This window comes from Pristiophorus japonicus, chromosome 10 (genome assembly GCF_044704955.1).
Source record: "Pristiophorus japonicus isolate sPriJap1 chromosome 10, sPriJap1.hap1, whole genome shotgun sequence".
NCBI classification, from domain to species: domain Eukaryota; kingdom Metazoa; phylum Chordata; class Chondrichthyes; family Pristiophoridae; genus Pristiophorus; species Pristiophorus japonicus.
In genome coordinates this window covers 188,063,274-188,076,164 of record NC_091986.1, presented here as the reverse complement: position 1 = coordinate 188,076,164, position 12,891 = coordinate 188,063,274, and the positions used below count along the sequence as shown (strand labels likewise).

Sequence of the window (12,891 nt, the reverse complement as noted above, 5' to 3'; positions counted from 1 at the left end):
TCCCCCACGAGGGGAAACATCCTCCCTGCATCTATCTTGTTGAGCCCCCTCAATATCTTATATGTTTCAATAAGATCACCTCTCATTCTTCTGAACTCCAATGTGTATAGGCCCAACCTACTTAACCTTTCTTCATAAGTCAACCGCTTCATCTCAGGAATCAACCTCGTGAACCTTCTCTGAACTGTCTCCAATGCAAGTATATACCTCCTTAAATAAGACCAAAACTGTACTCGAGGTGTGGCCTCACCAATACCCTGTACAGTTGTAGCAGGACTTCTCTTCTTTTATACTCTATCCCCTTTGCAATAAAGACCAACATTCCATTTGCCTTCCTGACCCCTTGCTGTACCTGCATACTAACTTTTTGTGTTTCATGCACAAGGACCCCCAGGTCCCTCTGTACTGCAGCAATTTCTCTCCATTTAAATAATAATTTGTTTTTTTAGTTTTTCTGCCAAAGTGGATAACCTCACACTTTCTCACAATATGGGCCCAAATTTGGCCCTCCGTTTTTTTCGGCACACTCACGTGAGGTGCGCCGATTTCCTACACTCAAAACGGCACCGAAAAGCTATCCCCGTATTCTCCCCGCTCTGTCAACTGTCCTTGTGCTTGGCGCGGCAATTCAATTAGGGGGCGGAGCTAGGGCCCTGCGCTCAAAAGAGTGCCGGCAGCTCAACGCATGCGCATTGGAGGTTGCGCGCATGCGCAGTAGCTCCTCTGCAGCATGGGACCCAATGTCCCGCCCCTATCCCAGGCCGAGTGGCCTCATGACACGCGCCGGGCTGCTGCACGTCATGGAGAGAGTCCCGCACCTATCCCCGGCCGAGTGGCTTCCCGCACCGGCCGGCTGGCCCGCTGACTTCCCGGGCCGAGGTAGGACTTGAGTTTTATTTTTTATTTATTGATGGTTGTACTTTGTTTAGTGAGGAGAGTTTTGATGGGGGGCGGGGTAAGAGTTTTGATCCGGTGGTGGAGATCGTTTTGATCAGTGGGGGGGGGGGAGGGGGGGGCGGGGAGTCAGCAATCCTCGGAGAGAGAAGTCCATCAGTCCCTCAGAGGAGAAGTCCACCAGGCTCTCGGAGTTGACTGCTGCAGCCTCTGTGTTCTGCGAACCCAGCCTGCTGTGTGTTGTGTGTGGCCAGTTCTCTGCACTCTCTCTCCCGCCCGGAGGTCACACCCACCTGCACCTATCCCCCAATAGAGTAGCCTGTCGCACTGGCAGGCCCACTGACTTCCCGGGCCGAGTTATGAAGGCAGGACTTAAGTTTTATTTATTTATTTATTTATTTTTATTATTGATGGTTTTTATACTTTTTGAATGTTGTTGTGAAGGTGTTTAATACTTTGCAAGGTCCTCTCCGCTTCCCTCCTTTCACCCCCTCCCCCCCCTCTCTGGCTACCTGCGCTGATTTCTTAACTCTCCGCAAGGGTTTTCTGTGCAGCCACAAGTAACCACATACGCTGGCCTAAGTTAGTTTGGAGCAACTATAAGCTGTCCAAACTGGCTTAAATGGCCAAAACAGGCGTAAGTGGCTGGTAATGCCCCCTTTTGAAAAAAAAACTAAACTAAAAAAAAATCCTAACTAACTCACTTACACTGGCGCAAATTAAATGTGCAGAATGGGGATTTTTAAGATACTCCAGAAAAATCAAGTTGCTCCAAAAAAAACCAGAACAACTCCTGGGCAAATTTGGGCCCTATATTCCATCTGCCATATTTTGCCCACTCACTTAGCCTGCCTATATCCATTTGCAGATTTTTTGTGTTCTCCTCACAATTTGCTTTCCCATCTTTGTATCAACTTGGCTACATTTGGCTACTTGCCTTCATCCAAGTCATTAATATAGATTGTAAATAGTTGAGGACCCAGCACCGATCCCTGTGGCACCCCACTATTTACCATTTGCCAACTGGAAAGTGACCCATTTATCCCAACTCTCTGTTTTCTGTTAGCCTATCCTCTATCCATGCTAATATATTACCCCCAACCCCATGAACGTTTACTTTATGCAGTAACCTTTTATGTGGCATCTTATCGAATGCCTTCTGGAAATCCAAATACACCACATCCACTGGTTCCCCCATATCCACCCTGCTTGTTACATCCTCAAAGAACTCCAGAAAATTTGTCAAACATAATTTCCCTTTCATAAAACCATGCTGATTCTGCTTGACTGTATTCTGCTTTTCCAAATGTCCTGCTACTGCTTCCTTAATAATGGACTCCAGCATTTTCCCAACGACAGATGTTAGGCTAACTAGTCTATTGTTTCCCGCTTTCTGTCTGCTTCCTTTTTTAAATAGGGGCATTACATTTGCGGTTTTCTAATCTGCTGGGACCTCACCAGAATCCGGAGAAGTGTGAGGTAATGCATTTGGGGAGGGCTAACAAGGAAACACATTAAATGGCAGGATACTGAGAAATGTAGAGGAACAAAGGGACCTTGGAGTGCATGTCCAGAGATCTCTGAAGGTGGCAGGCCAGGTAGATAAGGTGGTTAAGAAGGCATATGGAATGCTTGCCTTTATTAGTCGAGGCATAGAATACAAGAGCAGGGGTGTTATGCTTGAACTGTATAAAACACTGGTTAGGCCACAGCTAGAATACTGCGTGCAATTCTGGTCACCGCATTACAAGATGGATGTGATTGCACTGGAGAGGATACAGAGGAGATTTACGAGAATATTGCCAGGACTGGTGAATCTTAGCTATGAGGACAGATTGGATAGGCTGGGTTTGTTTTCCTTGGAACAGAGGAGGCTGAGGGGAGACCTCATTGAAGTGTATAAAATTATGAGGGGTCGAGATATAATGAATAGAAAGGGCCTCGTTCCCTTAGCAGAGGAGTCAACAACCAGGGGGAATAAATCTAAAGTGATTGGTAGAAGGTTTAGAGGGGATTTGAGGGGAAATTTCTTCACCCAGAGGGTTGTGGGGGTCTGGAACTCACTGCCTCAAAGGGTGGTAGAGGCAGAAACACTCACCACATTTAAAAAGTACTTGGATGTACACTTGAAGTGTCGTGACCTGCAGGCCAACGGACCTAGAGCTGGAAAGTGAGGTTAGGCTGGATAGCCTCTTGTTGGCAGGCACAGACACGATAGGCTTCCTTCCGTACTGTAAACTTCTATGATTCTATAATTCAGGGAATTTTGGTAGATTACAACCAATGCATCCACTATTTTTGCAGCTACCTCTGTTAAGACCTTAGGTTGCAAGCCATCAGGTCCAGGGGACTTGTCCACCTTTAGTGCCAGCATTTTACCAAGTACTTTTTCTTTCTTAATAGCGATTGTTTTAAGTTCCTCCCTCCCTATAGCCCTTTGATTATCCATTATTGGGATGTTTTTATTGTCTTCTACCTTGATGACCGATACAAAATATTTGTTCAACATCTCTACCATTTCCCTGTTCCCCATTATTAATTCCCCAATCTCATCCTCTAAGGGACCAATGTTTACTTTAACTACTCTCTTTCTTTTTATATACCTGTAGAAACTCTTACTATCTGTTTTTATGGGCCCAATTTTGGCCATAACTTGCATCAATTTGTTTGGAGTAAGTTGTTTTTTCTGGCATAAGTTAAAAAATGCCATTTTCCCCAAAATATTTGCTCCAGAATAAGTCAGTTAGGTATGATTTTTTTAGGTCAGTTTTTTTTTTCCAAAAGGGGGTGTTCCCGAACACTTACGCCAGTTTTCGCCATTTATGCCACTTTGGCCAGCAAAAACTTACTCCAAATCGACTTAGGTCAGTGTATGTGGCCAGCTCTGAAAAGCCTTGCGGGTGGTTAAGAAATTGGTGCAGGTTAGTACATTTAAAGTACCAAGACTTACAAAGCACTAAACAAAGCACAAAAAGTAATAAGCAATCAATCAATAACAAAAAAAAATAGAAGTCCTACCTTTATGCCAGAATCAAATTTTTTTTTTCAAAGTCCCCCCCCACCCCCCGCCCCCCCATCAAAACAGTCTTTCTCCACCCCCCCCCCAACACTTTTTCTCACCCCGCCAAAAGTCTTTCTCCCCCCCCCCAAAAACACTCTTTCTCCCTCCCCCACAAAACACTCTTTCTCCCCCCCGCCCCCCACAAAACTCTCCTCCTTCCACCCCACCCCCGCCACCAATCAAAACTCTCAAGCACAACCATCAATAAATAAAAAATAAAACTGAAGTCCTACCTCGGCCCTGGAACTCAGCGGGCCGGCCGGCAGGTGCGGGAGGCCACTCAGCCGGGGATAGGGTGCGGCGAGATCAGGGCGTCCCTTTGGCCGGGTATCCGAGCTGCGAGCATCGGGTCCTGCTCACAGTCCGCAGGACACGCTGGGAGGGCAGGAGCATGCGCGCAGACTTCACTGCGCATGTGCGCAGCTGCCGGCAATGCTTTGTATGCTGGCCTGTTGCTCCGCCCCCTACTTCACTAGCTACGCCATGCTGGGACATCGGAGAGTCGGCAGAGCAGGCAGGATGGGGCCCCTTTTTTTCGGCGCCATTTCCAGCGCGCAAAGTCGCCGCATTTAAGGTAATTGCACCGAAGAAAGGGGTTGGGGAAAATTGGGGCCAAAATTTATTGCTTGTTGACTTTCATAATCTATCTTCCCTCTTTTTTTTTAGTCATCCTTTGCTGGTTTTTAAAAGTTTCCCAATCCTCTGGCCTCCCACTAATCTTGGCCACTTTGTATGCCATTGTTTTCAATTTGATACCATCCTTTACTTCCTTAGTTAGCCACAGATGGTTCTCCCTTCTCTTAAAGTCTTTCCTTTTTACTGGAATATATTTTTGTTGAGAGTTATGAAATATCTCCTTAAATATCTGCCACTGCTTATCTACCGTCTTACACTTTAATCTATTTTCCCAGTCCACTTTAGCCAACTCTGCCTTCATACCTTTGTAATCTCCTTTATTTAAGATCAGGACACTGTTTTGAGATCCAACTTTCTCACCCTTTAACTGAATTTGAAATTCAACCATGCTATGATCACTCTTTCTGAGAGAATCCTTTACTATGAGATCCTTTATTAATCCTGTCTCATTACACAGTACCAGATCTAAGATAGCCTGCTCCTTGGTTGATTCCGCATCTTGTTCAAGAAAACCATCCTGGATACACTCTATGAACTCTTCCTCAAGGCTAGCTTGGCTAATTTGATTTGTCCAATCAATATGAAGATTAAAATCGCCTATGATTAATGCCGTTGCTTTCTAACAAGCATCCATTATTTCTTGATTTATATTCTGTCCAACAGTGTAGCTACTGTTAGGGGGCCTATAGACTATGCCCACCAGTGACTTCTTCCCCTTAATATTTCTTATCTCCACCCAAACTGATTCTACATCTTGATTTTCTGAGCCAATATCATTCCTCACTACTGCACTGATCTCATTCTTTATTACCAGAGTTACCCCACCTCCTTTTCCTTTCTGTCTATCCTTCCGAATTGTCAAATACCCCTGAATATTCAGTTCCCAACCTTGGTCACCTTGCAACCACGTCTCTGAAATGGCTATCAGATCATACATTTTCAGATCTTTTTGTGCCGTCAACTCATCTATCTTGTTACAACTACTGCGTTCATTCAGATAAAGAGCTTTTAATTTTGTCTTTTTACCATTTTTCCCTGCTTTGACCCTACTTTCTGAACACTCTTATTTTTATACATTATGTCCCTTCCTGTCACACTCTGGTTATCATTTCCCCCACCACTATCCTGGTCTATTGCCTTCTCCTTGCTCTTTGACTTTTTTAATTTCTGCTCATCTGAACACGCCCCCCCCCCCCCCACTTCCCCCCAATATTTAGTTTAAATCCCTCTCTACAGCCCTAGTTATTCAATTTGCCAGGACGCTAGTCCCAGCATGGTTCAAATGAATACCTCCCTCTTATCCCAGTACTGGTGCCAGTGTCCCATGAACCGAAATCCATTTCTCCCACACCAGTCTTTGAGCCTTCCATATGACCTTCCGTTTTTCAACAGAAGAATTGAGATCAGAAGTCTTACAAGTGCAAGAAATGAGATTTTAAATAGTCTGACTGAAAACAGCTATACTCTCGGTTCATGTGTTCCCCAGCATTCCAGGCTCCAGTGCACGGACAGCCAACCAGAACATTTTATCACTTTATTTTGCATTAGTTCTTGACATGTCCTAAAGCCTCACTGACTTGAGTCGATGATTGCAATTAAATTTGACCCAAAAAAACATTTCACGATTCCAGAGCAAATGGGTCGGGCAGATGTGCAAATTCAACTGGGTTCAGTTTATTCAAGCCTTTTTTGCATCCGTAGAGATTCCTGTTTATAAATAAGTATTATGTCTTGGAAGGATATGGTATTGGCAAATAATACTGCAACATGTCACAGACCTTTTACAATGTCCAAATCTTCCAGAGGCAGTTTCCAGAGGAACTTGTACTTGCTCGCAGTGTCAATCACACTCCCAGCTGTGTATCTATTAGAATGAAAGCAGTTAATGGAGGTAAAAACCAACAATGTGAATGGAGATCGAAGTTCCTGATAATAGTGTTTTGACGTCTTCTAGGACACCATTACAACGGATAAGGGCTGAATTTCAACATACAGACTGTTGCCGGGGGAAACCGCTCCATCAGCTATGCCTGTCCGAAGTCACAGGCAGCGCATGCTTGGAAAATCAGCCCTAGATATTCACCACACGATGACCAGAGATTGGATGATAGGGTAGATTTTCTTAGTCTTTACCCACTGTTGGCGCATACAAGAAAATTACAGGCAGCTCCCCGGGATTTTCTGACGTGCACCGGGTGAGGTACCTTGCCTCTAATGAGGACTTGGGACCATTTTGCTACTAGAGCAATTGGAATTAGGTGCTCGGGTCTTGTCTTTGCAATTCACAATAGATTGGACAAATGCACAAACAGTCGATAGAACCAACGCTGGTCTAGTCATCCCACAGGGCCATGTTCCTCGAAAGAATCACAGAATCGAATGCTGTGATGCACACTGGAGAAAAACTAACAATGTCATAAGTGTGATGTGTGGGCTGACATTTATATTATTGCAAATTTATTTTTAATTCCCTGGCTGCAAGAAAAAAAATGTAGGAATAGGCTAACAAGAAGTAGCAAGATAATGTGTTTCAGAGAGGTTTAAGTCAACAAATGGAAGAAAAACAGTTGGACAAATCCTTTCTTATGAAATCAATGGGAATGAAAATGGGACGGTTTCTATAACGGGCTGTAGCGTAAGTTTTATGCCCTGGAAACCAGTAAAAATCGACCCCAGCGTTCCTTTAAAGCAACAAAAGAGAAAACACACTCACTCTACAAGTAAAGGGTTTCTACTCAAGAGAGGCTGCATACTCACAGGCTCATAGAACTCCGCCGTAGAGAGCCTGTTTTACGTTTCAAAGTAGTGCAAATCAAAAGATCTGTAAACAGAAAGAGCGAGCGTTCCTTCTTGCTGCTTACTGTTTTCTGTACATGAAAAAAAAATGACAAAATAGAAGCATATCAGTGTGACAGGCAAGGAGATTAATGTGTCATATTTTGTGTGACCTTAGGATAAATTTGATTTCAAGATGGTTTCAAAGCAGTTGTATCTTTATCTCTGAGACAAGTGGGTCACCAATCAATGTAACTGACGAGAACGATTCACATATTCAATAAGCTGGCCTTCTTTATTGATGCCAGTGCAATAATGATTTAGATAAAGCAATTGAGTGTAATATCTCCAAGTTTGCAGACGACACTAAACTGGGTGGCGGTGTGAGCTGTGAGCAGAACGCTAAGAGGCTGCAGGGTGACTTGGACAGGTTAGGTGAGTGGGCAAATGCATGACAGATGCAGTATAATGTGGATAAATGTGAGGTTATCCACTTTGGGGATAAAAACACCAAGGCAGAATATTATCTGAATGGCGGCAGATTAGGAAAAGGGGAGGTGCAACGAGACCTGGGTGTCATGGTTCATCAGTCATTGAAGATTGACATGCAGGTACAGCAGGTGGTGAAGAAGGCAAATGATATATTGGCCTTCATAGCTAGGGAATTTGAATATAGGAGCAGGGAGGTCTTACTGCAGTTGTACAGGGCCTTAGTGAGACCTCACCTGGAATATTGTGTTCAGTTTTGGTCTCCTAATCTGAGGAAGGACGTTCTTGCTATTGAGGGAATGCAGCGAAGGTTCACCAGACTGATTCTGGGATGGCTGGACTGTCATGTGAGGAGAGACTGGATCAACTGGGCCTCTATTCACTGGAGTTTAGAAGGGTGAGAGGGGATCGCATAGAAACGTATAAGATTCTGATGGGATTAGACAGGTTAGATGCGGGAAGAATGTTCCCGATGTTGTGGAAGTCCAGAACCAGGGGACATAGTCTTAGGATAAGGGGTAGGCCATTTTGGACTGAGATGAGGAGAAACTTCTTCACTCAGAGTTGTTGACCTGTGGAATTCCCTGCTGCATCGAGTTGTTGATGCCAGTTCATTGGATATATTCGAGAGGGAGTTAGATGTGGCCCTTACGGCTAAGGGGATCAAGGGGTATGGAGAAAAAGCAGGAAAGGGGTACTGAGGGAATGATCAGCCATGATCTTATTAAATGGTGGTGCAGGCTCGAAGGGCCCAATGGCCTACTCCTGCACCTATTTTCTATGTTTCTATGAAATTAGATCAAAGATTGTTTGCTGATGAGAGCACCAAGTCTTTGAAATGTCAACGTTTGCCAGTCTGCAGACGAGGGAAATGGGCCAATTCTTGGCTTCTTTCTGGGGGGAGGCAGGAGACGGCCCAAGAAACCGACACGACCGGGGCTAACGGCGGGACCTCATTATAATTTTCTTGTTCCGTTTCCTGCCCACCAGCCAGCCAAATTCATAACCTGGCCTAGCAGTCAAATCCAGCGGCAGGAGGTCGCAGCCAGGGACATAAGAACATAAGAATTAGGAGCAGGAGCAGGCCTTTCGGCCCCTCGCGCCTGCTCCGCCATTCAATGAGATCGTGGCTGATCCTTTACCCCAACTCCACTTTCCTGCCTGATCCCCATTTTTCTTGATTCCCTTAATATCCAAAAATCTATCAATCTCTGTTTTGAACATACTCAAAGACTGAGCCTCCACAGCCCTCTGGGGTAGAGAATTTCAAAGATTCACCACCCTCTGAGTGAAGACATTTCTCCTCATCTCAGTCCTAAATGGCTGACCCCTTATTCTGAGACTGTGACCCCTGGTTCTAGACTCCCCAGCCAGAGGAAACATCCTCCCTGCATCTACCCTGTCAAGCCTTGTAAGAATTTTATATGTTTCCTTGGGATCCTTGGGGACGGTCATTATTTTGGAACACTATTCGCTAAACACTAGTTTGACCATCGTCTACATTCTTTATTACTCCACATAGAATTCCCCTGCACTGCCCAAGGCGGGCCTGGCTAGTGAATCTACCTCCCCATTACACAATCAATCTCATTGAGGTTCTTTGCCCTCAGCTCTTCCTTGTGTTAAGACTGTTAAAGATAAGATTTGCAAAGTTGGAAAGAGGTCTTACCACTTCAATCACCATCTCCTGCCGTAAGAATTTCCTGTGAGGAACCAGGAGCTATAGAACAAAATAAGGAAATGTACTGTTAGACCATTGAGAAATCAGGCACTGTGAAAAAAGTAAATACATATAATAGCAATTACATTAAAACACAGTTAATGGGTCACTGTCTCTCTCAAGGGGTCAGGGAACATATGGACATAGGAACAGGGGATCCATTCAGCCCCTCGAACCTGTTCCGCCATTCAATGTGATCTGTATCCGAACACCATTTATCTGCCTTGGCTCTAGATCCCTTAATACCTTTGGCTTGCAAAAATCTAGCGATCTCAGACTTAAAACTATTAATTGAGCAAGCATCTATTGCTTTGTGTAGGAAAGAATTCCACATTTCTACCATCCATTGTGTGAAGAAGTGTTTCCTAACTTCTCTCCTGAATCGCCTGGCTCTGATTTTAAGGTTATATCCCTTTGTCCTAGATTACTCCACCAACGGGAAAAGTTTCTCTCTGCCTACCCTATCAATTCCTTTCAAAATCATAAAAACCTCAATCAAATCACCCCTTAACTTTCTATATTTCAGGGAATACACGCCTAGTTTACTCAATCGCTCCTCATAATTTAACCCTTGGAGTCCTGGTAACATTCCGGTGAATCTGCACTGCACTCCTTCCAAGGCCAATATATCCTTCCTATGGCGAGGTGCCAAAACTGTACACAGTACTCCAGATGTGGTCTAACCAGTGCTTTGTATAGCTGTAGCAAAATTTCCTCCTCTTTATATTCTAGACCTCTAGATATAAATGCCAGCATTCCATTAACCTGTTTCATTATTTTCTGTGTACAGAACCCCTAACCTCCTTGGACCTCCACTGTTCCTGGCTATTCCCCATTTAAAAATACTCGGATCTATCCTTTTTTCATCCAACATAGATCACCTCACACTTACCTGTGTTGAAATCCATCTGCTACAGTTTTGTCCACTCACTAATATAGTCTGTTTGTAGTTTTATGCTCCTGTCTACACTACTTACTATTCCACCAATCTTTGTGTCATCGGCAAACTTGGATATATGGCCCCCTATTGTGTTATCAAGGTCATTAATAAATATAGTGCATTGTTGAGGTCCCAGCACAGATCTTTATCGGACACCACTAACCTTGCGATTCAAGTGCCTAAACATATATTTGCAATTTTCCAATCCAAAGGGACAAATCTTGAATTGAGAGAGCTTTGGAAGATTATGGCTAAAGCATGTGCAATTTCCTCACCTACTTCCTTTAAAATTCCAGGGGAGGAAACCATCAGTCCCTGGGATTGGTCAGTCTTTAGCGTCATTATTTTTTCTAATAATGTTTTATTGTTTAGGTTAAGTCCTTGATTCATTATTAGTTTCCTTGGAATGTCAGGTATATTATCCTCTTCCTCTACTGTGAAGACTGAGGCAATGTAATTATTCAACAAGTCTGCCATTTCCTTATTTTCATTTGCAATATTATCTGCATCTGTTTTTAAATGGCCCACATTACCCTTGACTGCACTTTTTCTTCGAATATAATTGCAAAAACATTTTGTGTTAATCTTGCTATCCATCACAAGTTTCTGTCTGTATTCCTTTTTGCAGCTAAAACTAGCATTTTTGTCTTCCTTTGCTGCTCTTTATATCTCTCCCAATCCCCTGGATCCACAGTACTCTTTGTACTCTTGCATGCTCTTTCCTTTAGTTTTATGTTATCTCTCACCTCTTATGTCGATCGTGGTTGTTTTATTTGCTAAGTAGAGCAAAAGAAAAAAAAACGTGCATTTATATGGCGTCTTTCACGACCTCAGGCCTTGATTTTTGTGCTCAAGTCTCTGGAGTGGGATTTGAATCCACAGTCTTTTGACTCAGAGGCAAGAGCGCTACTTCTGAGGGACATATGGTAGTAACTAAGAGAGCTTAGATCAGAGCAATGTACAGACTTTACAATTAACAGCGCTTTGGGCATCAAATCTTTTTTCAGTTCAAGAAAAAATCCTATTTGGGACATCAGGTTAATGATTTTATTACAGGTATTTTTCACTTACACCAACTGCCACCAATATTGCAGTGGTAGTTGGGGTATTGGCCTAAATTATTACCATAACAACAACATCCCTAACTTTGAATGACCAAAAGGGCAGACATATTTTTGTCTACTTCAAGATTCACTTCAGAGATGAGGAACAAGTTTATCTTCTGATTTTTAATTTTGCTCATCAAAGTGTTTCAGCTCAACATCTTACCCGACAACCAGCCTACAATTGGGAACTTGCCACCAAAGGGAAACTTGTGTGTACAAATGTCTGTCAAGCTGTTAAGACTGTGCAGGGAATATGGGTCCTCCTCATATCAATAACGCCAACTTTACAGAGTAGATTTTGAACTTGCCATCTGGGCGATCAGCTGCCCACTGCAGAAACAGCCAGATTTGAATTTCCATCGATTTCAATGGACCAATTTCAACTGACCAATCCCAAATATGCACAGATGGATCTCCGATGGTGAAAGGAGCAGTATAGGAACAGGAGCAGGCCATTCATGCCCTCGAGCATGGTCCACCAATCAATGAGATCATGGCTGATCTGTATCTCAACTCCATTTACCGGCCTTGGTTTCGTTACCCATAATACCCTTGCCTAACAAAAATCTATCAATCTCAGTTTTGACATTTTCGATTGACCTAGCCTCAGCAGCTTTTTTGGGGAACAGAGTTCCAAATTTTCACTACACTTTGTGTGAAGAAGTGAGACTCCATGAATTGAGTCTTTATAAAATGGCCCAAAACTTGAAGCAGAGCAGAAATGAAATGAGGAGGCCCTACTTCATGTACTTTGTGTAAACCAGAGAATATTGGAGATCATTGTATGATGTTACTGATGCATAGCGCTGCCAAACATTAATTCAGTTCACAGTGTTGACTACTTGATGGAAGAACTTTGTAATAGCTGTACTGTACCTCTTCGTGGATTCGTACGTCCACCATGCCTTCTATATGGGATTCTATCTCTTGCAGGATGCGAGCCTCTTTCTCTGCCTCCTCCGCATTCTTCTTTCCCTTGTTTATCCTTTCAGCGAGCAACTTAATGTAACGCTGTGCTGCGAGCAGGCAGGGGTGATCTGGGTGATCGTCAGGAGTGTGCTTCAATAGATCCTGCCATGCAGAAAACAACATCAGTTCGCTGGTTAGAAGTTTATAAGCCGCCATCAGTCTCACTCACCTTGATAAAGGTGAGGTCAATAGCTTCAGCGGTATCCTTTCTGACAGTTCCCCGAAAACCGCTTAAGATAGTTACTGTATGGTGAGGGAAGTGGGGTAAATTCCAAGTCAGGTTTGGATTTCAATATTCAAA

The 12,891-nt window shown here is 43.6% G+C and overlaps 1 protein-coding gene across 1 annotated transcript in view; it reads right to left on the bottom strand.

Annotated features, from left to right (window-relative positions):
• Positions 1–12,891, bottom strand: part of LOC139275233 (rho guanine nucleotide exchange factor 17-like) — a 550,636-nt gene that overhangs the window by 63,718 nt on the left and 474,027 nt on the right. Inside the window, exons 6-9 of the mRNA XM_070892404.1 lie at positions 12,498–12,692; positions 9,525–9,575; positions 7,349–7,458; positions 6,370–6,455 (exon numbers count right to left, since the gene is read on the bottom strand). Coding sequence (XP_070748505.1) covers positions 6,370–6,455; positions 7,349–7,458; positions 9,525–9,575; positions 12,498–12,692 — 442 coding nt within the window. The remainder of the gene's footprint in view (positions 1–6,369; positions 6,456–7,348; positions 7,459–9,524; positions 9,576–12,497; positions 12,693–12,891) is intronic.